General features: G+C 53.9%; 3 protein-coding genes across 4 annotated transcripts; 1 reads left to right on the forward strand and 2 right to left on the reverse strand.

Annotated features, from left to right (window-relative positions):
• Positions 1-1,874: 1,874 nt before the first annotated feature.
• Best2 (bestrophin 2) lies at positions 1,875-6,461 on the reverse strand. Its single transcript, XM_046437343.2, has 9 exons — positions 6,286-6,461; positions 6,052-6,146; positions 4,931-5,164; positions 4,692-4,846; positions 4,298-4,375; positions 3,383-3,535; positions 3,223-3,303; positions 2,891-3,045; positions 1,875-2,337 (listed from the first exon to the last, which is right to left on the reverse strand). The coding sequence occupies exons 1-9, from the start codon at positions 6,435-6,437 to the stop codon at positions 1,932-1,934; spliced, it is 1,509 nt and encodes a 502-aa protein (XP_046293299.1). The 5' UTR covers positions 6,438-6,461; the 3' UTR covers positions 1,875-1,931.
• A 3,941-nt stretch (positions 6,462-10,402) lies between these two features.
• On the reverse strand, positions 10,403-16,639 carry Get3 (guided entry of tail-anchored proteins factor 3, ATPase). The gene is made up of 7 exons (XM_046437461.2): positions 16,464-16,639; positions 15,534-15,681; positions 12,371-12,519; positions 12,143-12,293; positions 11,329-11,436; positions 11,041-11,238; positions 10,403-10,758 (listed from the first exon to the last, which is right to left on the reverse strand). The coding sequence occupies exons 1-7, from the start codon at positions 16,622-16,624 to the stop codon at positions 10,627-10,629; spliced, it is 1,047 nt and encodes a 348-aa protein (XP_046293417.1). The 5' UTR covers positions 16,625-16,639; the 3' UTR covers positions 10,403-10,626.
• Positions 16,640-18,104: 1,465 nt separating this feature from the next.
• Positions 18,105-21,508, forward strand: Trir (telomerase RNA component interacting RNase). 2 transcript variants are annotated; one of them, XM_046437744.2, is made up of 3 exons: positions 18,109-18,521; positions 20,725-20,802; positions 21,091-21,508. In XM_046437744.2, the coding sequence occupies exons 1-3, from the start codon at positions 18,180-18,182 to the stop codon at positions 21,196-21,198; spliced, it is 528 nt and encodes a 175-aa protein (XP_046293700.1). In that variant the 5' UTR covers positions 18,109-18,179; the 3' UTR covers positions 21,199-21,508. The 2 variants fall into 2 exon arrangements, with proteins under 2 accessions (XP_046293701.1, XP_046293700.1); XM_046437745.1 differs by lacking the exon at positions 21,091-21,508 and having other exon boundaries at positions 18,105-18,498; positions 20,725-20,801.
• Positions 21,509-24,295: the final 2,787 nt, after the last annotated feature.

Genomic DNA, 24,295 nt, shown 5'->3' on the forward strand with positions numbered 1-24,295 from the left:
ATCAAAGTTGGATGTAAGAAGAGCTACACAGAACCAGGCACAGTGGCAGACACCTGTAGTCCCAGCTATTTTGGAGGCTATGGCAGGAATATCACAAATTAGAAGCCTGTCTGGGCAATTTAGCAAGTCCTGACTAAAATTAAAAAATAAAAAGGGTTGGGGCTGGGCACAGTGGTGCACACTGGTAATCCCAGCCACCCTAGGGGTTGAGGCAGGAAGATCACAAGTTCAAAGCCAGACTCAAAAATTTAGTGAGGCCCTAAGCAAAGCGGACAAGAATGACAGGAGTGTGAGAAATGGACTTGGGAGATGGCATGTCTTTTTTGTTGTTTTTTGGTGGTACTAAGATTGAACCCTGGGGTGCTCTACCAATGAGACACATCCCCAGTCCTCTTTATATGTATATATATAAATTTTTTAAGTTTGTTTTTTTAAATTCTTGAGACAGGGTCTCACTAAATTGCTGAGGGCCTTGCTAAGTTGCTGACGCTGGCTTCCTGAGTCAATGGGATGACAGGTGTGCACCATCACGCCCAGCTGAGATGGCAATTTTGAATAAGAGGGTAGGATCAGAGGCCTCTCTAAGGAAGTAAGGTAATTGAAGTAGAAACCCGAGGGGGAGGGGTCATGTCGGTATCTGGGGGAGATTCATCCAGGCAGAGAGACGGAAACGTATGTCCAAAGGTCTTGAGTTGAACCCTTGCTTAGGCTGGAGGGACAGTGAGGAGGCTGGTGTGGCTGGAATGGAAGGATTGAGCAGGAAGATGGGAATGGATGAGGGAAGGGAGAGTGCTTGGGGCCTGCGGGCTCCAGGGGATCCATCAGCTCTTGTTCCTAGTGAGCTGGGAGCCATGGAGGATTCTAAGCACAGGAAGGATGTGGCCCTTTGGCGGCTCTTGTGGGAGAAACAAACCGGGAGGGCAGGTCTAGAGTCGCAAAACCAGGCCAGAGGTCGCTAATCCAGGTGAGTGTGTGGATGACCCTGGGACTCTGGCCAGGATGGGGACCCTGGGGGAGTGAGAAATGATTGGCTTCTGGACATAGTAAAGGTACAGTTGATGAAGTTTGTTGCTGGGTTGATGTAGATAGAGGCAAATGAGAGAACAGAGGGTCCTGAATGACTTTAGGTTTTGGCCTTATCACTTGGAAAGACAAAGTTGACACACACAAACAAGGTGGGACAGGTTGGGGAGCTTTGGATCATGTTACCTTCAAAGCGTGAGATCTTCACATGCAGAAGTCAAGGAGGCAGGTGGTTCTCTGAGTCTAAAGTCAGGGACATGATCCTGGCTAGACTTCTAAATTCAGGAGGGACTGGCAAATGATATAAGGGAAAAACAGGAACCAAGTGCAGTTGTGTACACCTGTGCTTCCAGGATTGTGAGTTCAATGCCAGTCTCAGCAACTTGGGCCCTAAACTCTTTTTAAAAAAGAGTTGGGATATCTCAGTGGTGAAGCACCCCTGAAGTACTGCAAAAAGCAAACAACCTGGAAGAATGCTCAAACCTTAGTGTAATGTCTAGTAAGAGAAGTCACATGAACAGTTTGAGTACAAAAAAAAAAAAAAACCACACCCATAGTTTATTAAGCACCTACTATGCCCCAAATGCTTTAAAAGCATCATTTCATTTTCAGGACAACTCCATGAAGTAGGCACTCACAGCTTCATGGAAAGGAAAGAGCATAGGCAGGACACTGATGGAGGCCACTGGGGCAGTAGGGTTGGGAAGTAGAGCTGGGGTGGGGAGCATTTCTGTTCAAAAGCTGGGAAAATCCCTGGCCACTAGCACAGTGCCAGACCCCCATGTGGAGCACCTGGCCACCTAGTGAAAAGTGGGCTGGCCTACTTTCTATAGGCCCCCAGGCTTATGCAGCCCTGGACTGCTGCTTCATGCTTGTTCCCTGTCATTAGGGGTCCTAGCCCCGGGGTCTCAGGCCAGATTCTCTTCCTCTTCACCGATAGGGCTGGGCAGCCAGGGCGGGGCCGGTCCCCGGGGTCCAGGGATGGGCACGGTGGTGAAAGGCTCTGCAGCAGGTCCAGGAATGGGGGCAAGTGGCTCAGGACACATGGGGGGCTCGGGCTCTGGTTCCCGCAAGCCGGGGTCGAGCAGCGGGTCCCCGCAGCTGCACTCCGTGGCTGAGCCATCGGGGACGCCGGTGCATGCACAGCTGGAGGCTTCTGACACGCAGCTGTTCTTGCGGCGCAGCAGGGACAGGCGCCGGCCCAGCAAGCCTCCTCCGGCGCCCGCCAGACGCTGCAGGAAGTCTCCCTGGGCCTCCCCCAGCGGGCCGTCCGCGCCGTCCAGCCTCTGGAACTGCATGTCCTCCTTGGCCAACCTGCGGACCGACAGTGGGTGGGCGCTGCAGCCTCGCCCCTCCATTTCTTCCTTTTTTCCCCGTGCTGGGATAGAATCCAGGGTCTCCCGCAGGCTAGGCGAGATCCTCAGCCCTCACCCTCTATCTGATTGGTGAGTGAGATAGAGACCCAAGGAATTCCCTGGCTCCACCCACTCCTTTGTGTCACTTATCCTCAAAGACTTTCAGCCCCTTACTCCAGAGCCTGGCCTGATCCTCTGGCTCTGCTCACAGATATCAAAGCCTCATCCATGGCGCTGTCCTATCTTGGGTACCACCTCTGGTACAGACCTCAGCCCTTAGATCCGCCCCAATCAGTGGCCCAGTCCTAGACCTTGACCCCTCCCCATCCCCAACTCAACCTCTGTCCTCATTACAGTTGATCTTAGCTCCAAATTTCCAGACTTCAGTCCTTGGCCCTGTCCTTGGCCCCTATAGACCCTTCAATCATCCACAGAGCCATAAGCTCCACCCAGTGTTCCCCCAGTGGTCTTGTCCCTAATGGTCCAGTCCACCCAGTCCAGTCCTGGCTCACGTGATGTCAAAGGTGGAGCCCTGGAAGGAGGGCTGCTGCAGCAGGAAGGCTGTGGCCGCTGTGTAGGGGGCGCGAGCCTCTGTGGCGTCCCAGTACAGGTCCTTCTCCAGCACAGCCAGGTCATCATACATTTCATCTACAGCCAGCATTGATACCTGAGGGTGCAGATACAGAGGTCGGGGTGGGGTGGAGCCCTCAGGACCAGCGGGACCATGGTGAGCAGAGAACCAGGGGTGGTCAGGGAGAGGCCCCAGCAAGTCTTGGTGGGGAAGGGGCCAGGGCCAGGGCGTCTGGGAGGGCTGGTTGTGGATGATGGCCCTGTGGAGCCTCACCTGGAAGTTGCGGTCAATCAGAAAGTTGGTCTCAAAGTCATCGTCATCTTCTCCAAAGGGGTTAATGAGCTGCTCTGCTACCTGAGTGGGGAGGAAGGAGGTAGGTGGAACCTTGAGGACCTTGTCCCCACCTTCAGGCCAGCACCAGGGCCCCACTCACCTTGAGCCAGCCCACATAGAAGAAGAACTGCAGTAAGGTGAAGATGGGAAAGCACAAGTCCAGGCTGTGGTCTTTGTAGCCCTGCACAGGGTCCAGGAACTGGCGGCCAATGAGGCAAGCCAGGAAGTAGCTGTAGACTGCAATGGTCACCACCTGTGGGTGCGTGGGCGGGGGGAATGCCCCAGGTCAGTGTTTTCCCCATCTGGGGGGGGGGGCGGTTATTGAGAGACCAGGCTAAACTGGTCATGATGGTGCAACTCCAGAGATAGGGAGAAGGATGGAAAGTTGGAGGCCAGCTACAGCAGCTTAGCAAGGCCCTAAGGAAGTTAGTGAGACCCTGTCTCAAAATAAAAAAATTAGGTTGGGTGCGGCGGGGCAAGCCTGTAATTCCAGCAGCTTTGGAGCCTGAGACGGGAGTATCACAAGTTCAAAGGCAGCCTCAGCAAAAGTGAGGTGCTAAGCAACTCAGTGAGATCCCGTCTCTAAATAAAATACAAAATAGGGCTGGGGATGTGGCTCAGTGGTTGAGTGCCCCTGAATTCAATCCCTGATACTCCCCCTCCCCCCGAAAAAAATAAAAAGAGCTGGAGGGCTAGGGTTGTGGCTCAGAGGCAGAGCGCTTGCCTAACTCCTGTGAGGCACTGATTTCGATCCTTAGCACCACATACAAAAATAAGCAAATAAAATAAAGTCATGCTGTCCATTTACAACTACAAAAAGGTGGGGGGCTGGGAATGTGGCTTAGTGGTAAAGTGCCCCTGTATTCAACCCTCCCCCAGCAAAAAAAAAAAAAAGACTAATCAAAGATCACATGCCCTAGTGATGGAGTTTTAGCTGGCCCTTACTCTCCCCCAAGACTAACACATCAGGGACTCTGACACCAAGTATAAAGGGAGGGAGGCAGAGTGGGGTTACCTGGGTGTAGACCAGAGGTATGCTAATCCAGTCGTAGTGAAAGAGCATCCCACACTTGCCCCGAAATACATTCAACTCCTGGGGGTGGAGACAGTCATGAAGGAGTCAGAATTGTGGGCTCATAAGTTTGGGTCCCTGAGAGGGAGGCAGGGGGTCTCCTCCTAGGAAGTGGGAGTGTGTTTCTGAGAGCTCCAGGGAGAATATTTGGTGGTGAGTGTACAACTGGAGTGCACCTGGTATTTGCCCCATGGAAATAAGGCGCACCTGGTGGGGCCTGACAGGTGAGGGTCTTTGGAATCTGCCTTTGCGGGAGGTGCGTGGCAGGCCGCGGTGGACGCGGCACAGGGTGCACTCTCCCTGCTGGTCTATATTAATGACTTCCTAGTAGGCCCACCTCGAGCAGCAGTTTAAGGGCGCTGTTGTCGCGGATGCGGCCCTCTCGCCGGGCCTGTGCCGCCAAGTTGGAGAACCACACGCAGGGCACCCAGTACTTGTTGTAGGACGAATTCAGGTTCTCAAACTTCTTGCGCTCTTCGCGGGTCATAAATCCTGGGTGGCGAGGTCCGGGGTTACTGGCCCCGCCCCCCGTCCTGGCCCCGCCCCCGCCCGCCTAGTTTAAGGCCTGAGACTCACCCGCTTCCACCACGTGGTCTATGGTGGGGAAGCGCTTGAAGACAGCGGTGCTGACCGAGCGCAGGATGAGCACCGCGGAGAGACCTGCGTAGCGCATAAGTGTGCGACGGTAGAGGCGGCCTCGATCGTCGCGCCCGTGCACTGTGCCCGCCACCACGCACATGAGCGCGTCAGGTAGCGGCATGCAAAGGTACTGGTTCCACCAGCGGTGCACCACTAGCGTCACGTAGAAACCTGGGGGCGAGCGGGGGATGGAGGCTCAGCAACCACACCAGGAGTTTAGGAAGAGAAGGGTTTGCATCAGGAACACCTGCCCCGCTGGTCACCCTGAACATGTGGGGCCATTTGGGCTCAGAACCTGAGGATCCAGCCCTGAGGTCAGAGAGGTTAGAGCAAGTTGGGTCACCCTGGCTACTTGGGTGTTACTTGGGATTGGGGATTGGGATCCCAGTATGGGGGTGGAGACCAATCGCCCATGTTATTGTTATACTAGTCACAGAAAGCCACTGAGGTGGGGCCATGGGAACTTGAAACACCGAGGGGGGAAGTTGGGTTTTGGAGATATAGTGTACATCCTGGACACCTGGGCAGGCTTGTCACAATGGCCACAGGAGCCCCTGAGCCAGAGCTACTGAAAGAGTTTGGCACTGGGTCTACATCAGGGAACTCTGAGCAGGATGGGTACCCCACCCAAGTAGGGAGAGGGAGGCTGGGTCACATGAGGTCTCTGGGGGTTGGGGGCCAAGACTTTCAGAAATGCACTCCCCACTGACTTGAAAGAATGGAGTCATCTAGGGGCCCTGGGGTTCAAGATGTTTGTGGGGAGCACTAGCAATCTCATGCAGAACAGGTGAGAGTCCTTGGGTGGCCCACAATAAGCCTATGGGTAAGACAGAGCTCCCATGGGAGCATCTCAGGGGATAATGACTAGGTGATAGCCAAGGTTTCAGGTTGTGAGGCCACTCCCGCATTCTTCATGGTATAAAACCAGAAGTGGGGACCCGTGAAGGTTGGATTTGAAGGGGGAGCCTCAGGGGCAGGACTAGGGTTCTCCAAAGAGTAAGAATGGGAATGGGTTTCTTAGGGACATGGGAATGGGGCATTCAGGGGCGCAAGCGCACCGAGCACGAAGGAGACTGGAATGAGGCTGGCATACTGGTCGCAGTAAATGACAAGCTTCTCAAAGTAGCGCTTCTGCTCTTCCGCCAGCACAAAGCTGCAGGGTAGGGGGTACGGGTCACCGGTGAGTCGCCTTCCCAGGGGCTTATCTCTTGCTACGCCTCTTTCCCTCCCCTAAACACCCTATCCAGGCCAGTGGGCTGCACCTGCCGGCACCCCCGTCCCCGCCACCTCACCGGTAGGCGGCGCTCAACGCCATGTAGAGACCGAGGAAACACAGCAGTTCACGCCACAGGAGTTTGTAAATGCTCCCACGCCACAGCAGCAGCAGTTGCGAGAAGCCACCGAAGCGGGCGTTCGCCACTCGGGCTGTGTAGGTGACAGTCATCCCGGCGCCCGTCCCTTTGCGTCAAAGAAGAAGGGGCTCTACTGGATGTGATCCTGTGGTCTGAGTAAGAGGGGCTGGGAAGGAGCCAGGTTGGGGGCTTCAAGCCAGGGCAGAGAGGTGCCAGCTCAGAAAGCCGCACAGTCCCCACCCCACACTGGCTGTCTGCCCCAGGACCCCTCCACCCCCTGGGTTCTGGCCCTTCCCGGGTGCCCTGCTCCCAGCGCTGCTTCATCCTCCCTTACCCCAGCCCCAGTCTACCTCTCCAACCCCTTCCCTGGACTCCTGGTCCCTGCTTCTTGAGCCGACTTCCCCCAGCCCTCCCCACCCAGGTCCTAGACCTTTGAGTCCACACAGCTCCTGAACGCCCTCCACCCAGGCCCACCTCCTTCACTGAACGCCCTCTATAGCCTTCCCTCTGCCCTGAGTCCCCAGCGCCTCCTGTTTCTAAATTCTTGGGGCTTGGACACTCCCTTTTCCTCCCTAGTCCCCCACTCTGGCTCCCTCTCTCCACTCCCCAGCTCTTGCCCGGGCCCATTCTCCCCCTGCACTTCCCCTGAAGCTCTCTGAATCCTCCTCCCTAAGACTTCAAGGTCCCCATATTCTGTCAGTCAGCCCCCAGCCTCACAGTGACCCCTCTCCAGTCACACTGCCCGCCATGTCCATTTCCCCTTGGATGGCCCTGGCTGTGCCCCTCCCCCTTTTCCTCCAGGAGCCACCTTAATCTCTCCTCCTCTATTACCTGCAGCTTTTCAAGCCTTCCACTCCCCACCCCTAGGTAACCTGGCCCAAAGCACACCTGTCCCCAAGGCCCCTTATTCCCCCAGGCCTGGGCCCTTCTCACCTGTGCTGAGAGTGACTGGTGCAGGGACACTCAGGGACAGAGACTGAATGGGCGGCGGGTGGCTTCAGTGTTGGGTGGGGCTAGACCCTGGGAGGGAGGGGGCTGGGGAGTGGGCGTGGGCAGCCCCTCCCTAACCCATCCCCCTGGGGTGAGCTACAGTCTCAGAACTTTGTTTGGAGAAGTCTGCCAGTTTGTTTCCTAGGGCAAGGGGAGAAATCTGTCCTGTCCTTCCTTGCTCCTCCCCGACCTGCTCCCAGGCAAGTCCAAGTCATCTGGAAGCTGGAGCTGGGGGAGGGGTCGCAATTGTCTCCATCCCAGACACATGCACACTGCTGAATGAGGCTGGTTCACATCAGATACCTCCAATAAACACTGCCACAAAGATATACATAGAAGCACACATTCAGCTTCCCTTAACAGCCTCACACAACCACCGGACATATCCTGGAGGGCAGTGTGGCAGTACATACTGCCATAAAGCCTTCCAGAGTCACACATGGCACACCTAGCTCTATCCAGGCAGATGGATCCTGGACACACCAGGCTCTGAGCTCACAGACACACAAGGTGCTCTCAACAGCTTCAGAGGACCGGCAGAAAAGGGATTCAGGGGGCTGCATTGCCTCATGATGGCACCATGTATAGACAGGCAAGTACACAGAACCAGACAGGGGCAGACCCTGCCCCTCCAGGATGCTTTTCATACACAGGCTATGGCTGCAGAGGTCTTCATCCCCATCTCCCCTGGACAAAAATCACACACTGAATGTGGGGACACCTCCCTTCAATACAGTGGCACATAGACCCAGGACAGAGGGGCGTCCCTCAGGTCCCTGAGATTTGCCAGTGTGGCAGAGATATAATCACACAACAGCAATTGTGGAAGAGCAGTTCCACCGATTATAAGCCCCCAGGAACCACTCACCTGGATTTGTACATTAATATATTAAGGCAAGCTCCTCCCCAGTGCTTCCTGGCTGTGGTGTGTGCACACATACCCATACACACTCGGGTCTCAGACACTCAACATTGGCATGAACACACAAACTTGGGTACATAGATCCTTGTTCCCCATATTTGGCAAGGATTTGGGACAGATGTTCCCTCTTTACAGACACACCTACAAAGGGGGCATTCCCAGTCTGGCACAAACTGCACCCCCCACTCCATCCCCCGACCTGGAGAACATCTGCATGCAGACCAGTGAGGGAGGGGCACAGGCTCAGAGTCCTGGCAGGGGGCAGACACTTGAGAGGGGGCGGAGGCAGGAAACCCTCAAGTCCACGGTGCCCTAGGAGCTCGGATGGCTATGCGCAGCACCACCCGGAGGCCCAGCCAGCCAGGACATGGTGTTCCCAGACTGGCAGATGTCTGCCCCGCCCGGGGTAATTAGGAGCCAACCGGCTTAGGCTGGCCACCCTCGGACCCGAATCTCCGCTGTCCAGCTGCCGGACAGCCTATAAACAGGAGCCAGGGGGCAGCTGGGGTGACTGGGGCGGCACCCCAGCTGCCAGACCTGGGGAGGGAACAGGGTCACCAGGACGTCCTTCCGCTAACTGCAGCTAGACCTTCCTTGCTCATCCCCTCTTCCCCAGCCATGTCCCCATCCACTCCTGACTGCAGGACCTCTGGGGGCGGGAAGCAAACTGCCTAGCACGCTGCTGCTTCACCTGCTTGGTAATTGTAACACCAATAACAAGCAGCTCTCCTTGGCAGGTCCCTGCCTGTGAAGGGAAATGCCTGCGTATTTCATCTCTGAATCTACGCGCTGGAGTATACGCAATAGCTGCTGCACCTGCCACTCCCACTTTCTAGGTAGGGAAACTGAGGCTCAAATGACACAGCTCTTTCATGGAAGAGCTGGGATGGGAACCCAGACAGTGTGACCAGAAGCCTGGGGTCTTTGCCACCACCTGCACCCCCTTTTGTTTATGTACACCACCCCAACGTGTCCACACCTGCTTGCACACACCCTGTGAAGCTGAGTGGGGGACACGTCTAGGCTCGTGGCTGGGTTCCCTTACACACACACCCTGGCACGCCCAGACCCTGGGTGTGTACACCCTGAACACTGCTTCCTGACTCTGTACCCCTAGTCCCAGCTCCGGTTTGGATCTTGCAAACACTCAAGGTCAGGCCCTGTCCTGAGCTTTCAAATGTGGATGACAATGGCTGTGGTGGCACCAGCAGAAGAATGAAGAGCAGGGGCCAAGGGGGTCCTTTTGGGGTGCCTTCCAGGTCACCGGGCAATCTGGTTAATCTGTGCCATGGTTCAAAGAGTGGCTATACTGAGGTCCCCACTTCAAGGATGAGGAGACCAAGCTAAAACAGCAGGAAGCCCAAGCTGCAGGCCAAGCCCTGTGCAGATGGGATCAGCTTTCAGGGACCCAGCCTGAGTGCTCTGCCATCCTGTCCCTTGTCAGTCCCACTGTTGTGGCCCTTTGCTGGGAGGGGCTGATGCCATCCCATGGAGGTAGGAATGGGGGGTGGGTGGAGATTTTTAATCCCCAGTCTGGCAGGCCCAGCCTCTGCCCAGGGTGCCCACTAATTCCCAAACCAAACAGCAGGCAGCACTGGGCCCGCTGCCTGCTTAATCTGCTCCCACCAGCCTGTGGCTGCCCAAAGGACTTCTGGGTTCCCACACTTTTTTTACCCCTTTGGTACCAGGGATTGAACCCAGGGCACCCTGCCACTGAGCTAAATCCCCAGCCCTTTTTATTTTTTAAGACAGGGCCTCCTTACCTTGCTTAGGGGCTTGCTAAATTGCTGAGGCTGGCCTCCAACCAGGGATTGTCCTGCCTCAGCCTCTCACGTCACCAGGTCTACAGTCATGCACCACCCCTCCCAGCTAGACCCCACCTTCTTGAGCTTCCAAGGAAGTGGGCAAAGGCCCATCTGTCTCTTTCATTCCAGGCATCAGTCTCCTAAGCTATGCAGAATCAGAACAAGGCATCCCTTATCCAAGACACCCCTTTTCCAAAATTGCCATGACGAACGTGCATCTCTATTAAGTCTCTGTTGTGAACTTGCCCTCTACATGTGCCACTTTGCACAGTGCACAAACTGTGCAAATGTCCATGGAGGTGCTCACCCCCAGCCACACCTCCCGATACCAACAAACGCAGTGGTTTAAGATTATTTTATTGAGGAGCGAGAGGCAGGGAGAGGTGGGGGGCAACTACAGCTCCCCCGAGCCCCACCAGGGGGAACAGACCCTCTCTCTGTCTCCCACCCCCCAAGTGGCTCCCCCTGTACTCTGGGGGACTTTGTGCAAACTCTGCCCCAGGGGGGGAGTAGGTAGGGTGAAGGGTGGGTATGAAATGGCAGCAGCTGGGGATGGTGGTGGTTCTACTGGGCACTGGGGGGCTTGTAGGGCTCCAGAAGGAGGGCAGAAAAGGTGTTGACCTTGTCTGCCCCCCGCACCTCATGCGGTAACAGCGGCAGCTTCACGATGTGGAAATCTTCATACAGGTCCTCCATCTGCAGCCAGGGCAGAGGGCAGAAAGCAGAGATCAGGAGACAGGAGGACAAGGACAGAGAGTGGGTCTGGTGGGCAGAGGCTTCACGGTGTCGTAAGTGGGAGTGGTGCCAGTGAGGCCACTGGACTAGACTTCCTGCTCCCAGGGTCACCGCTACCCAGGTCAGGTCAGCCACAGTCCTTCAGGGACAGTATGATCTGCAGTGGGGACGGAGAGGGGGATGGAGGGGAGGAGGAAGGGCAGAGGTGTCTCTGCTGGCCCAGGGCTGGGTGGGCAGGCACACCTGGTCCAGGTACTTGGCCTGGATCTTGTGGCGGGCCTCACACATCTTGCAGGGCTTCTCGGGGTCTGGGAAGACAAGCTGGTTGACGATGATATTGTGGGTGTCAATCTTGCACTTGGCTAACTCCTGGATAAGTCGCTCTGTCTCGTATAGGGACAGGAACTCAGCAATGCACACGCAGATGAAGGTCGTCTGTTCCTGTGGGGCAAGAGAAGACAGTGAAGGGTGGGTTCCAGTCCTGTCCCCACCCCCACGGAGCCTCTTGCCACCTGCTGGACCAGGACTCACAGGGTCCTTGAACTGTTCACTGACGGAGCGAATGACGGGCAGGGTCTCCTCCAGCTTGGAGGCCAGCTGGTCTGCGTTCATGTCGCCCAGGCCTAGCATGTTGCACATCTGTGGGGAGGAGGGACAGGCTCACTGCCTGCCGGGGTCGGGAACTCTCTAGATTCCTGGTAACCCCTGGTGGTATGAGGTATGAGCCCTGGAGCAGACTCCAGGGGTTAGTCAAATCTCAGCTCTGCCATTTTGGTGGGAATCATGGTCAAAGGCCTGGACCTCCTGGGGCCTCAGTTTCCCCATCTGTAAGCCTCTGAGAGCCCTTGAGAGGTGAGCTGGGACGTGTAATTTTCTCAGAACATTGCTGGGCACATAGTAGGTGCGCAGTAACTGTTACTATCTGAGGCTAGGGGATCATGTGCGCACCACGGAGGTAGAGCTGGAGGTGTTCCGAGAGGTCCTGGTAATAACCACGGGGCCACTCTCAGAACCTCCACTTGACAGACAAGGAAGGTGGTGCCCAGACAGGTGAGCCGCCATGCTTGAGTGGAGCCGGGCTGCACAGGGAGTGCAGAGGGGGTGGGGGTGGGCCATCTGGCTCTGGACGGACTTCCAGGCTCTGTCACCACTTGGTGGATGGAGCCAGGGAGAGATTCCTGCCTGCAGGATGGGGGAGAAGATCCCTCCTCCCCCACAGTGAAGACAGTTTCACCCAGTGAGAAGTATGAACAGAGAGGGGGAGAAAGGGTGTTTGTGGGGGCACATCTGGGGAACTGAGGGCCCACTCCCACTCGGGTGCCTGGATACCCGGGGCCCCGCCTGCCTGTGAGATGAAGGGGCTGATCTGGTTCTTGATCTGCATGAGGCGGCCCAGGCCCCGCTCAACGATGGTGGGGAAGTTGAGTAGCCTGAGCGTGTGGCCCGTGGGTGCCGTGTCAAACACCACCACCGAGAAGTTCATGCCCTTCACCAGCCTGAGGGGAGACAGGGGTCAAGCCTGCTGCGGCCTCTCTTCCAGGGGCAGCCCCCACCCCAGCCAGCTGGACCTGACCTCATGACCTCAGCGTAGCTCATGGCCTCATCGATGCCTGGGAAGGCGCTCATGGCCTCCTGCATCATCTTCTTGCCCATGCTCAGCATGTTGTCCTCCTCAAAGAACTCATCGGGCAGCTCCGCCACGCCCAAGCTGGGGTCGATCTCCTGGGGGCCGAGGGGACGAGACTCAGGCTGCTGTGACTTCTGGGAGCCTTCCCACCTGGGCACAGGCCAGAGGGAGCCAGTGCAGGGCTCGGACCACAAGCCCTTCCTTAGGTCACAGACTTCCCTTGGGGACTTATGGTCTGGCACTGTTGCAGTCAAACCTTCATAAACCAGTGGAGAACTGCAAACTGGGACCAGGCCTGTAAAAGGACGCTGAAACCCACCACGGGGCATTGACACGGCTGTTTCCCACCTGGAACTTGGCTCCCCATGATTCTCCCATGACAGGCCCTGACCTCTTCCAGATCTTTCCTCTGCTGCAAGTCTTTCTTGAACACCCTATTTAGCAGGGAGGCCTAGCACCCTCTCTGCCCTGCTTTCCTCTCTCCCTAACACCAGCCCCTTCTCACACCCCAGAAGGCTTTAGTCATGTTTGCCTGCTGTCTCCTCAACCAGAACCCCCAGCCCCACGAGGGGCTGGGGGTTCCTGTCTTGCTCACTTGCTGTGTCCCCAGCAATAAGAACAGTTCTAGGCACAAAAAGGTCCTCAACATGTATGTGGAATCCTTGAAAGGATGAATAGGCCGGGGGTTCCTGGCCAGCCTGGGTTCCATGCCTCCCTAGCTTCCTCCTGGGTCACCTCTTCTCGGTGGCTTCATGGTGAAGCCCCCAAGTTGCCCTCAGGGTTATCTCTCTGTGGGGAGCCTGTACTCTCCCAGTACACTTGCCAAGTCAAACTCTTGATGCGTTATTTCTAGTGAGAGGGTTACCTCTGACTTCCACATTCCATTGTTGGACTTGAACATCCTTTACTTCAGCCTCAGATACTCTAAGAGTCACTGTGTCCCTGTCCCCTGTACACTGTCAGTGTCCCTCTTGGTCAGCACTCTTACCCAGCCCAGGCTCCAGAGGTTGCTTCCCTCTTCCCTCTATGGCTGACGAAACCCCTGCTCTGCTTCTTCTTAGCTATCTGTGTTGTGCACCTGAGGGCCTGAGCACACCTGACCAGTAATTCCTGATCACAGAATTCCAATGGGCCCTCTTCCTGCTCTCACAAGTGTATATGTGGCGTCTTGTCCCTCCTCAAACTGCTCTGTCCTACTCACTGCTGAGGCCCTCATCTCAGAGGCGTGAAAGAGAAGTTACTGGCTGCCAGCACCATCGGTTTCTTCTGTTCCCTGCTGCGTTCCTGACTCTGGCAGAGCCTAAGTTCTGGGTGGTGTGCAAGATGAGACTCATCCTGCCTGAGGATCTCTGTCTTCCAGAATCACTTGTTCCTCCCTGTGGGCACATTCCCAGCAGCAAACAAACATGTTCTACAACTACTTTTCTCAAAACAGCCCTTGTTAACAGGTGGGGTAGCACTACTTCTGGGATTTGTAGTCCCTGCTACTGAGGACGCTTAGGCAGAAGGACTGCTTGAATCCAAGACCTCAAGGCCAGCTTAAGTAAAATAGCAAGATCTTATCTCAAGCCTGCTATGGCCTCTCTTCCAGGGGCAGCCCCCACCCCAGCCAGCTGGACCTGACCTCATGACCTCAGCATAGCTCACAGCCTCATGGATACCTGGGAAGGCGCCCATGGTGATCACATGTCTGTGATCCCAGTGGCTTGGGAGGCCGAAGAAGGAAGGACAGAGAGTTCAAAGCCAGCCTCAGCAAAGGTGAGGCGCTTAGCAACTCAGTGAGACTCTCTCTCTCAATAAAATACAAAATAGGGCTGGGGATGTGGCTCAGTGGTCAAATGTAGTAACCTCTCCCCAGCACCCCCCCACCACCAAGATCCTATCTCCAAAACAACAACAACAAAAAAAACTACCCTGGGACAACAACTTTTAAATCAATGCTAACCCTCCTCAAGCTTCAGGTTCATACATTTAAACTACTGTTATGGTATCCCCACGTAAGTAGGCACCTCAGATTCACTGTGGACAAATCAAAATTCTCCCCCACCTCCCTGTACTGGGAATTGAACCCAGGGGCACTCTATCACTGAGCTACATCCTAGCCCTTCATTTTTGTATTTTGAGATTGGGTCTTGCTAAATTGCCCAGGTTGGCCTTGAACTTGTGATCCTCCTGCCTCAGTCTCTCAGTCACTAGGATTACAGGCATGTGCCAACACTTCCACCAAAAAATCAAAACAATTAGATCCCAGCGTCCCTCCTAAATCTGCTCTTCTCCAAGTTTTTCCTATCTCAGCTACTCAGGAAGAAAAAATAAATGATATACTGGATTCAATTTTTCTCCTCTCCAGTTAAAACCAAGCAATCTCTCTGCTTTACTTCCAAAATGTATCCAAAATCTAACACTCATCCCCCAACATCCTGTCCCCATGTGAGACCTAGACTATCTCAGCACTTACCTGCTTATATCCCCAGTCTCCTTGTTAGTTTACCTGCTTCCACCTTTGACTTATGATCCAATTTCCATAGGACAGCCTCAGAGAACTTTTCAAAACATAAATTTGCCTATGCCAGTCCTCTGCTTAAAATGAACAGCTTCCTGCAGAGTGCTGCAGTGCATGCCTCCTTCACATGCCTATAATCCCAGTAACTTGGAAGGCTAAGGCAGGAGAAACCAAGTTTGTGGTCATCTCAGCAAATCAGCAAGACCCAGTTTCAAAATAAATAAAATGGACTACAGATGCAGTTTAGGGGCAAAGTGCCCCAGGGTTCAATCACCAGTACCAATAAATGAGTTAAATGAAACAAACAGCTTCCTAAGAAATTTAGAATCAAAGTCAAACTGCTCATAGTGGCTGCAGAGTCCTATGCCAACTTCCTACTCCTCTTTCCCTTGCTTGTGCTTACTTAGCTCCAATCACTCTTGCCTTTTTCCTGCTCCTCCAAACATGTCTTCCTCTTCCTCTGTAGGTATGTTGAGGAAGGGGGAAAACTGGAGAGATAAAATACAGAATGAGCAGAACATGGAGTCTGCTAGTGGGTGCATCTAAGAAAGGAAAGGACTGAAAGGTCTCTTCCATAAGTTAGGAGCTGAGCCCTGCTTCACTTACCATAGCAAAGAGGTTGTCATAGCCTTTGACCTTGGTAGGCACCTTGGAAAACTTCTGGTCAAAAGCATCTGAGATGTTGTGGGCTGGGTCTGTGGAGATGATCAGAACACTCTCACGCCCCTTGGATAGCTGGACCGCTAGGCTGCAGCTGCACAAAGGAAAAGTCAAAAAGTGGGGAGGGAGGCCTGGGGCCCTGCTCCCTGTGCCTGCAAGGGTCTGAGATACAAAGACCTAGATCAGAAGGGTCTTGAGAGATTACTGATCACTGCGGGATCAAATCTTAATGCCTGCAGAAGTGCTCTCTCTGACCTCACCTACTGACTACTCCAGCTGAACTAGAGTGGTAAGTTTCAGCTGACTGAGTCTGGTTTGGTACCTGTTCCTTTGCTGGGCACAGAGTGGCATGATCCAGCTGTCCAGTCGGCATAGTTTGCTTCTGTGCCTCCTCCCTAAACTCTAAGGTGAGAGATCCATTGCACTCCCAGGTAAGGATGGATGGTTCAGTCCACTTGTCCAGGATAATGTGCCCCAAGGACCCATCACCCTTTCACAGCTGATTGATACAATCTGATCTTGTACCCTTTCCTCACTCTTCAGCAGACCAGGATAGCTTGCCCTGGTGCCCTTCCCTCTACACTGAGCTCACTTAGGTACGGTACAGCTGACTGGGATATCTAAGTGCCCCTCCGCCTCGCCATGCGCTGGATACACTGAAGTTCGGCACTTGAGCCCCAACAGGGATAGCGTAACTTACAAAGTGCCAGGCCACCATTCAGGTGGAACCTTTCATTCACTGCAAGTGAGTACAACCCAGAAGACCCCGACCCAGCCCCCTACGCCGGCTCGGGTGGAAAAGCCGGTTCCGGGCCTCCCCTTCGGTCAGTGGTACATCCCACCCGCCTTCCCGAGCCCCCACCGTAGCCTCCTTACCTGCAGGTGGTCTTGCCTACGCCACCCTTGCCCCCGACGAAGATCCACTTAAGGCTGCGCTGCTCGATGATGTTGCTAAGCGTGGGCTCCAGCGGCTCCACATCAGGTGCATCCTCGAACTCCTCTGCTTCAACCCCCCACCCGGCCACCCCCGCCGCCATCTTGGAACCGGCTCACGTGATCAATCGGGGCGCACCATGCAAAGCGACTACAGCGAAAAATTGTCTACCGCATTCCTGTCGCGGGCAGGAGTCTGAATTAACTTCCTCATGGGATGACTTTTGTGTGATAATAGAAGCTATTGTTTTATTGTTTTACGCTTTTAGAGCTCACCTTGTCGGCCTCTTGTCTATATTTTTCCAAGGTCTCCTCCTGCCCAATGAACACATTGGTACGGTCCAGTCTACTCCCCTTCACTGATTGGACCCTAAGTCTTTCAGCCTCCTTTCATTGGTTACATATTTTCTTACTTCCACCAGTCACACTCACGACGTGGTAGCCGCCAACCTCTCCTTAGCAACCAGCCAAACACCCTGTCCAAGCGTTTTCTGTGAAGTTAGACCTGAGGTCCGTCCTAGCTCCATTCTATAGGCTCAATTTCGTGTCGATCATTTTCCCCCTATTCTCCAAGTTGGGCTCCAACATCCCCTCAGGTCCGCCCTCTGGTGTGTCTGTTATTCAATTGGCTGTGAACTACCTGGCTTCTGCCTCAAACCGGTCATGGACAAATATAGGTGGATGCACACGACAGGTCCCTGAGCCGAATGGGTTAGCTGGAAAACAACTCCAGTTGTTTCTTCAGATCCGTGTCTAATACGCCCTGAATCCTCGTGCTGGGCAAGAACCATATCTGCAACCGCGCTCCTTGTTGTAGAAGGGATTTTGACTCCGGAAAATCTTCCCGCACTTGGCTCTCTGTTTGAGGGGAGACTCCAAATTCAGCAAATTCCCTCTTTGAACCCCTGCCCTGGGGCAGGAATACAAGCAGGGCTTCAGGCCCTTGGCGGCGACCCCAGTCCAGAACACTTTTACCCTTAGAAGGGTACTCCAATCTAGAAACATCCTCCTTTCATTTGATTACTCCTGCCCATAAAAAAAAAATAACCTTATTCTTACATAAGGACCCCAACTCCATGCCAACTGTATTCTATTCCCAGATAATGAGAGTCATTCCAGAGGCAAGTGTCCAACTCAGAGACACCCCTACTTCTAGTTCAGGGTCCTAGATTAGATACTTAGATCTCGGTATGAAACCAAGTTCCTATGTGACAGCTGAGCATGTGCTCAAATGGGACCTCCAAACAGGGTCTTTTTACTCACAAAGACTATCCGTGGTAGCAGAAGAGAATTCTAGCCATGAAAAGCTAATGCGTTCCCCCCCAATCCCTAGCGGGAACCCCACTTCGGAAAACAGTCACAGCCCCAGTGTCAGACGATGGTCCCATTCCCCAGAAGCCTCTGTGTGCAGAACGCCAACCAAGTACCGCTATTTTATAAAGACACCCTGGGCCGGCGCCTCCAGGTTGCCTACGGGGTCAGGTCATACCCTCTTTCGCTCCGCCCCAGGCCCCGCCCCAGAACCCGCCCCCTCTGCGGACGCCTGAGGACCCGGACCGCTCGTCCCGGCATGCATTGTTCCTAACGAAGCAAGTCGGGCGCCAAGCGCGGGGCCGAAGCGGCCTTCCCGGAGTCCTTTGCGCGGCACCTGGCGACAAAATGGCTGCCCGAGGGAGACGGGCGGAGCCTCCGGGCCGGGAGGCGCCAGGCCCCGCGGGCGGCGGCGGGAGCCGATGGGCTGAGTCGGGGCCAGGGACGTCACCCGAGAGCGGGGACGATGAGGTGTCGGGCGCGGGTTCGAGCCCGGTGTCGGGCGGCGTGAACTTGTTCGCCAACGACGGCAGCTTCCTGGAGCTGTTCAAGCGGAAGATGGAGGAGGAGCAGCGGCAGCGGCAGGAGGAGCCGCCCCCGGGCCCGCCGCGACCCGACCAGCCGGCTACCGCAGCTGCGGGCCCTGGGGATCCGAAGAGGAAGGGCGGCCCGGGCCCCACACTCAGCTTCGTAAGGAGCCGCGGGGGTGGGGGCGGGCGCCAGGGCCTGCCTTGGCCGGGGAAACGGGGCCCGAGGATGGGAACCAGTATCCAGATCCACCCTGCGCCCCGAGGAGGGGGCCATCCGGGTCACCCGCCGAGGACGTGGGGGCGGGCTTGGGGACCCCCAGATCCTATTCCGCGGAAACCAGGAACCGCGAATTCAATTGGAAGCCGCACACTGGGGTTAGGGAAATCTGGATGCCAGGATTTCCGTTGGAGTGGTACCGGGACTTTGGATACTGGAACCACTCCCAGCTGTGGGGAAGGGGGGAAAATTCAAGTCCCGCTTCTGAGCTGGGTGCCTTAGACTCAGACTGCTGACCGCGTTCTTAGACTGCTTGACTTTTCTGGATCTCATTCAACCAGTGTCCATTTATTGAGCATCTTACCTTATGTTGGGCATTGTGCTACGTGCTGGGGATGCAGTGGAGAGCTGCTGGGCTGGCCTGCCCTCTTTGTCTAGTGCGAAAATGGACATTATCACATCTTCTGATGTGGTGAGGGTTCCATGAGGTGATCCTGGAAAAGTGGTTATCACAGGTTGTCTTATAGGAAGGACTAACCCAGTGGTTCTCAGTTGAGGATGATTTCTCTCACCCCCACATTTGACAAAGTCTGGAGACATATTTGGTTGTTAAAACTGGGGAGGAGGTGCTAGTGACATCTATGGGTAGAGGCCAAGGATGCTGCTTGACATCCTACAATGCATAGAACAGTCCCCCTCACTGCCAATAAAGAATGATCCAGCTCAAAATGTCATAGTGACAAGTTGAGAAACTATGTGGTAAGTAAATGGAACATATATTGATCGTCAACTCTGAGTTTGCTTTGCTTCTGGTGTTGAGATCAAAGCCTGTAGTGTGAAGGAAAAATTATTGATTTGAGATTAGGAGGATGGGGTCAGGTCTTGGATCCACCTGTGTGGTTTTAGTACATGATCTAATCTGTCCAAACCTCAGTTTCTTTGTCTATTAAAAATGGGTGTAAGGGCTGAGCGTGGTGGTACATGCCTGTAATCCCAGTGATTCAGGAGGATGAATTCAAAGCTACCCTCAGCAATTTAGCAAGATCTAAGTAACTTAGACCCTGTCTCAAAATAAAATATGAAAAGGGCTGGGAATGTGTTGCAATGGTTAAGCATCCCAGTACCTGGGCTCAATTTCTGGTCCAAAAAAAAAAAAAATGAGATGGCTGGGGATGTAGCCTGGTGGTAAAGCACTTACCCAGCACGTAGGAGGTCCTGGGTTTAATCCCCAGCACTAAAAGGAGGTGGGAGAGAAAAAGGGACTTGAGAATAGTCCTAGTAGCACCTAATGCCTGGTTGAGGGTTGGTGGGACTGGATAAGGTTGCTGAAACCTGTTGCAGACCCTGGAGCTCTGAAAGGCTCTAGGCAAGGGGAGAAGGCAGGACACTAAGGTGTGAGTCCATAGTGAGACTTGTCTTTGAGAAAGGGGAAGGTGTCAGGCCCTGGATTGTTGTGACAACTGTGGAGGCTGAGTACCCCTCCGTGAATGGGAGCAGCAATGGTTGTCACTGCCTTTGACATTCATTTCTTGAAGGCCATCATAGCCACACCCTCAAAGACTAGGTGCAGGGGAGTCAGTGTTGCTTGGTGGTTAAGAATGCTCTTCTCCAGTGGCTTAGATGCACCTGAACCTGAATCCACTTCCACAGTTTGTCACCAGCACAAGCTCTCCTCAAGGACTGTTTCCTCATCTGTGAAATGGGGAAAGATGTAACCGTCATTCATCTTAGGGTAATTGTGAATATGGAAGGAGATAAAACATTCATAGCACTCTGCACAGGGCTTGGCATACAGTAAGTGCTCAATAAAGGGAGCTGTTGCTGCCTATGTGGTCCCTGCCACAGGAGGATGAGGCCTCTCCCATAGAGAGTAAGGACAGAGTTGGTCCCCACCGAGGTGGGCACTCCTTGGGCTCCCTGGGAGGGCAGCCCGGGGCCCAGGACTGCCTGGGCATCGTGGGCCCAGGGCAGGCGCTGAGTCGCGTGTGCTCCTCTCTGATTGCTGCGCAGGTCGGCCGGCTGGTGGAGCTAGGCGCGGCGTCGGGACAGGCCACCTGGCCGGGCTAGGAAGGTGTAGTGGGCCTCAGCACCGCCAAAGGCGGGCCCGGCTCCTGTAACCCTTGCAGTCTTCTGTCCCTTCACCCAGGTGGGCAAACGCAGAGGCGGGAACAAACTAGCCCTCAAGACGGGAATAGTAGCCAAGAAGCAGAAGACGGAGGATGAGGTGAGCAGGCTGCGGGGGCTTCCCTCCTTGCCTTTGCCTTCCAGCCTGTGTGCTGGTCAAACCCTGTCCCACATCCTGCCTTGGATGGGTATGCCTGGTGGAGTAGGAGGGCTTTTAACAAAGGCCCCTGATAACTTGACTTCACATATCTTTGCCTCAAAGCCAGGGAATGCTTTCTGGGTGATAGGGGCTGGGGGGTCACCATCTCAGGACAGTCCTGACCCTGTTTCCTGGCTTGTGGGTCTGCCCCTGCCAACCCCCTCTTGTCTTCCACCTCCGCCCCCACAGGTATTAACAAGTAAAGGTGATGCATGGGCCAAGTACATGGCAGAAGTGAAAAAGTACAAAGCCCACCAGTGCGGTGACGATGATAAGACTCGGCCCCTGGTGAAATGACCCTTCCCCGCGTGCCCACGGCCTGGGACTCTCTGCGATGTACATAACTATTTAATGCAGCGGCAGCGGCGGCAGCCTTCCCCGAGGACTGGTACACAGAAGGAAATCGAGGTGCTCCCGCAGCCGCGGAGGATTCTCCAGGACTCTTTTTTACCTTGAGCACTTGCCTCCTGAGACTTAATAGAACAGTGGTTTACTGTCCCCTTTCTTCCTGCTCCTTGCTCTCTCTGGCTCTCTCCTTCTTTTAGCCTCCTTCTCCCTCCCCTTAGCCATCACTTCTGGGAAGTAAAGAACTTGACTTAGTGCCGGAGCCCTGTGCTTGGTCTGTCTTCTTTGCGCTCGTGAAACTAAACGCCAGCGGGGCGCCCCCCCTCCCCATCAAGAAGCAGCACACCTGCTAAAGCTCAATGAAGGAGGGCTGTGGGGAGGTTTGGAGACAGGGGCACATCCCCTCCTCTTGGCTTAGACTCACCTCAAGACCCATCGGTCCTCCCCTCTGACCTTAGGTCCAGCCTCTTTATAGTCCTATTTTGACTGTGACAATGGGTGTAGTTAAGGGGTAGAGTGAGTGTCTATCACATGCAAAGGCCCTGGCAGCGCACACATACACATATAAATTGCCCATTTTGACTGGGCCGAAGTTACGTTGTGCATTCAGCAGATAATTCCTGAGTACCTATTCTAATCCAGGGCAGTTGCAGGTACCCAGGACCACAGCAATGAGCAGCAGGCCACTTCTCTTTGCACTTGTAGATAGAAAAAAGAACAAAAAGGGGAAGCCCTTTGGGTGGTGACTGCAAACAAGGATAGAGTAGAGGTTTGGGGGAGATGTCTATTTTTACTGACATTTGATCAGAATCCTGAGGGAGGTGAGGAAGGGTGTCCCAGGTAACCGGATCAATTAGCATAAAGACAGATCTGAGAATGGCTGACCCTGAATTGGGGACCTGAGGAAAGACTGGCAGCAGCTGAGGTGCTGGGAAAGCATGGAAGTGATGCCCCATCTGACTGCTCAGATTCTGCCCGGTGGTTTATGGGGTAGAGAGTGTTCACTCATGTAACAAATCCAAGCATTTGATTTCATGAAGATATAGCTACCCAAACATAAAATACCTTGTCCTTGTGGCTCTGACATTGAGTTGGGGAAGGGAACACATGAGAAATGAGTACACAGAACACATAAAATGGTTATACCTTCTACACAGGAAGGTCCCAAAGGAGAGTGGAAGAAGTGGGAATTTTAAGAGTTAGTTATGGATGACCCTCCTGAGATGACATTTTGTTCTAAATCCTGAAGGATGTAGGACAGGCAGGATGGTTCTTGGAAGATTCTAGGCAGAAGAAACAGCAGGTACCAAGACCCTTAGCTGAAACTGCCTGGCTTGACAAAGACACCACAAACAGGCTTTGGAGCAGGACACCTTCCCCTCTCCCTGCTAACACAGTACTTGTCTGGTTTATTTTCCATGAGGGCTCAAAGGTCCTCTGGGGAAGCTGAGATGGCCCAGGTGTGACTTTGGCCTGGGGGATGGCACTGGGGTGGTAGGAAGATACAGGAAGCTAATGGAGGCTTTCCTATCACCTCCTCCCCAGAAGCCAACAGCAGCCACTGGATCTTTAAAAAGAAACACAACGGGAGAAGTAGGTCGCCCCTGCAGCAGCTCAGCCTCTATTCTGGAACATCAAGAGACAGGAGGATCTGAAAGTCCAAGCACCTCCCTGCACAGCACTATCCCCAACCTGGGAAAAGTGAAGGGGGAGGAGAATCAAGTTCAGGTTTTGGTGAGTCACACAGCTCTGCCTTCAATCTATTTTAGTGCCTGTTGGCTGTGTGCTTTTGGGTAAATCACTTAGCCTTTCTGTGGTTCAGATCATCTATTTTTATACATAAAAGGGTAAAAATATAGAAGCATCTCTAAAATCAAGTTCTAAAAGTAAAGTAAGAACCTGAGCTGAGGGTGTAGCTTAGTAGTCGAGAACTTTCTTGGCATGCACAATACCCTGGGTTCAATCTCCAGGACCACATTCACATTGTTAACTAACCCTGACATTGTTTGAAACTGCTATTGCTTCTCTGATGAAGAAGCTGGGCTATGTTTTGTTTTTGTTTTTGTTTTGTGCTAGGAATGAAACCCACAGCCTGCTGCATGCTAGGCTAGTGTTGAGCTACATCTTGAGAAATGGTTTGTTTGTTTTTTTTTAAATGCTGACCTTGGGCTGGGGATGTGGCACAGTGCTTGTGTAGCATGTATGAGGCCCTGAGTTTGATCCCCAATACCATGAACAACAACAGACATTGTTGGGTGTGGTGGTGCATGCCTGTAATCCCAGGGTCTTGGGAAGCTGGGGCAGAAGGATCACAAGTTCAAGGCCAGCTGGGGCAATTTTGTGGGGTGGGGATGGTGCACACCTGTCCTTTCAAACGCTCAGAGGCTGAAGCAGGTGGATGGTAAATTCAAAGCCAGCCTCAGCAACTTAGAGAGGCCTTAAGCAACTTAGACCTGTCTCAAAATAAAATATAAAAAGGGCTGGGGATATGACTCAGTGAGCACCCCTGGGGTTTAATCACTGGTACCACTGTAGTTCAGTGGCAGAACACTCCTGAGTTTCATCCCCAGTAAAACAAAAACAAACAAAAACCCTCCAACCTTTAACTTGAAGTAAGTTTGATGAGATGCTCAGGAAAGAGGATGTTGTAAGCTGAGCTCCTGTTTGTCTCCCATCTCAGATTCACGATTGGGAATCAACACCCCGAGTTTCTTTTTATACAGAAAAGAGGGCTTCTATTTGAATTGAAAAGTTTACCACTCATAGGGCTGCAGGGAGAACTGCATGAGAAAACATTTGCAAAATGCTTGACAGGTAGTAGGTGCTTAAGAAGTAGGGGGAAGAGCCAGGCATGGTGGCACTTGCCTTGAACCCAGCCTGGGCAACATAGTGACACCCCTGGAAATGGAAAGTGGGGTCAGCCTGTGGTACACCCCTGTAATTACAGCCATTCTGGAGGCTGGGGGCAGGAGGGTCCACAAGTACCAGGCTAGTCTCTGCAAATTAATGTGGCTCTCAGTAACTTAGACCCTGTCTCAAAAAAAAAAAA

The sequence above is a fragment of the Marmota monax genome, unplaced genomic scaffold (assembly GCF_021218885.2).
Source record: "Marmota monax isolate L192 unplaced genomic scaffold, Marmota_monax_Labrador192_F-V1.1 WCK01_AAM20220418_F8-fsc00021, whole genome shotgun sequence".
Taxonomy (NCBI): domain Eukaryota; kingdom Metazoa; phylum Chordata; class Mammalia; order Rodentia; family Sciuridae; genus Marmota; species Marmota monax.

Bases quoted from the DNA above. Each gene is read 5' to 3' on its own strand.
- Best2 (XM_046437343.2), bottom strand. From the start codon at position 6,437: ATGACTGTCACCTACACAGCCCGAGTGGCGAACGCCCGCTTCGGTGGC. The intron at 3,046-3,222 runs GTGAGGCTCCAC...CTGCACCCTCAG, and splicing joins TGATTGACCGCAACTTCCAG to GTATCAATGCTGGCTGTAGA. The intron at 2,338-2,890 runs GTGAGCCAGGAC...GTCGGTCCGCAG, and splicing joins GGCTCCACCTTTGACATCAC to GTTGGCCAAGGAGGACATGC.
- Trir (XM_046437744.2), top strand. From the start codon at position 18,180: ATGGCTGCCCGAGGGAGACGGGCGGAGCCTCCGGGCCGGGAGGCGCCA. The intron at 18,522-20,724 runs GTAAGGAGCCGC...CCCTTCACCCAG, and splicing joins CGGGCCCCACACTCAGCTTC to GTGGGCAAACGCAGAGGCGG. The intron at 20,803-21,090 runs GTGAGCAGGCTG...CCGCCCCCACAG, and splicing joins AGCAGAAGACGGAGGATGAG to GTATTAACAAGTAAAGGTGA.
- Get3 (XM_046437461.2), bottom strand. From the start codon at position 16,624: ATGGCGGCGGGGGTGGCCGGGTGGGGGGTTGAAGCAGAGGAGTTCGAG. The intron at 11,437-12,142 runs GCAGGCGGGGCC...TCCTCCCCACAG, and splicing joins TCAGCCCCTTCATCTCACAG to ATGTGCAACATGCTAGGCCT. The intron at 10,759-11,040 runs GTGTGCCTGCCC...CCCTGGCTGCAG, and splicing joins AGGCCAAGTACCTGGACCAG to ATGGAGGACCTGTATGAAGA.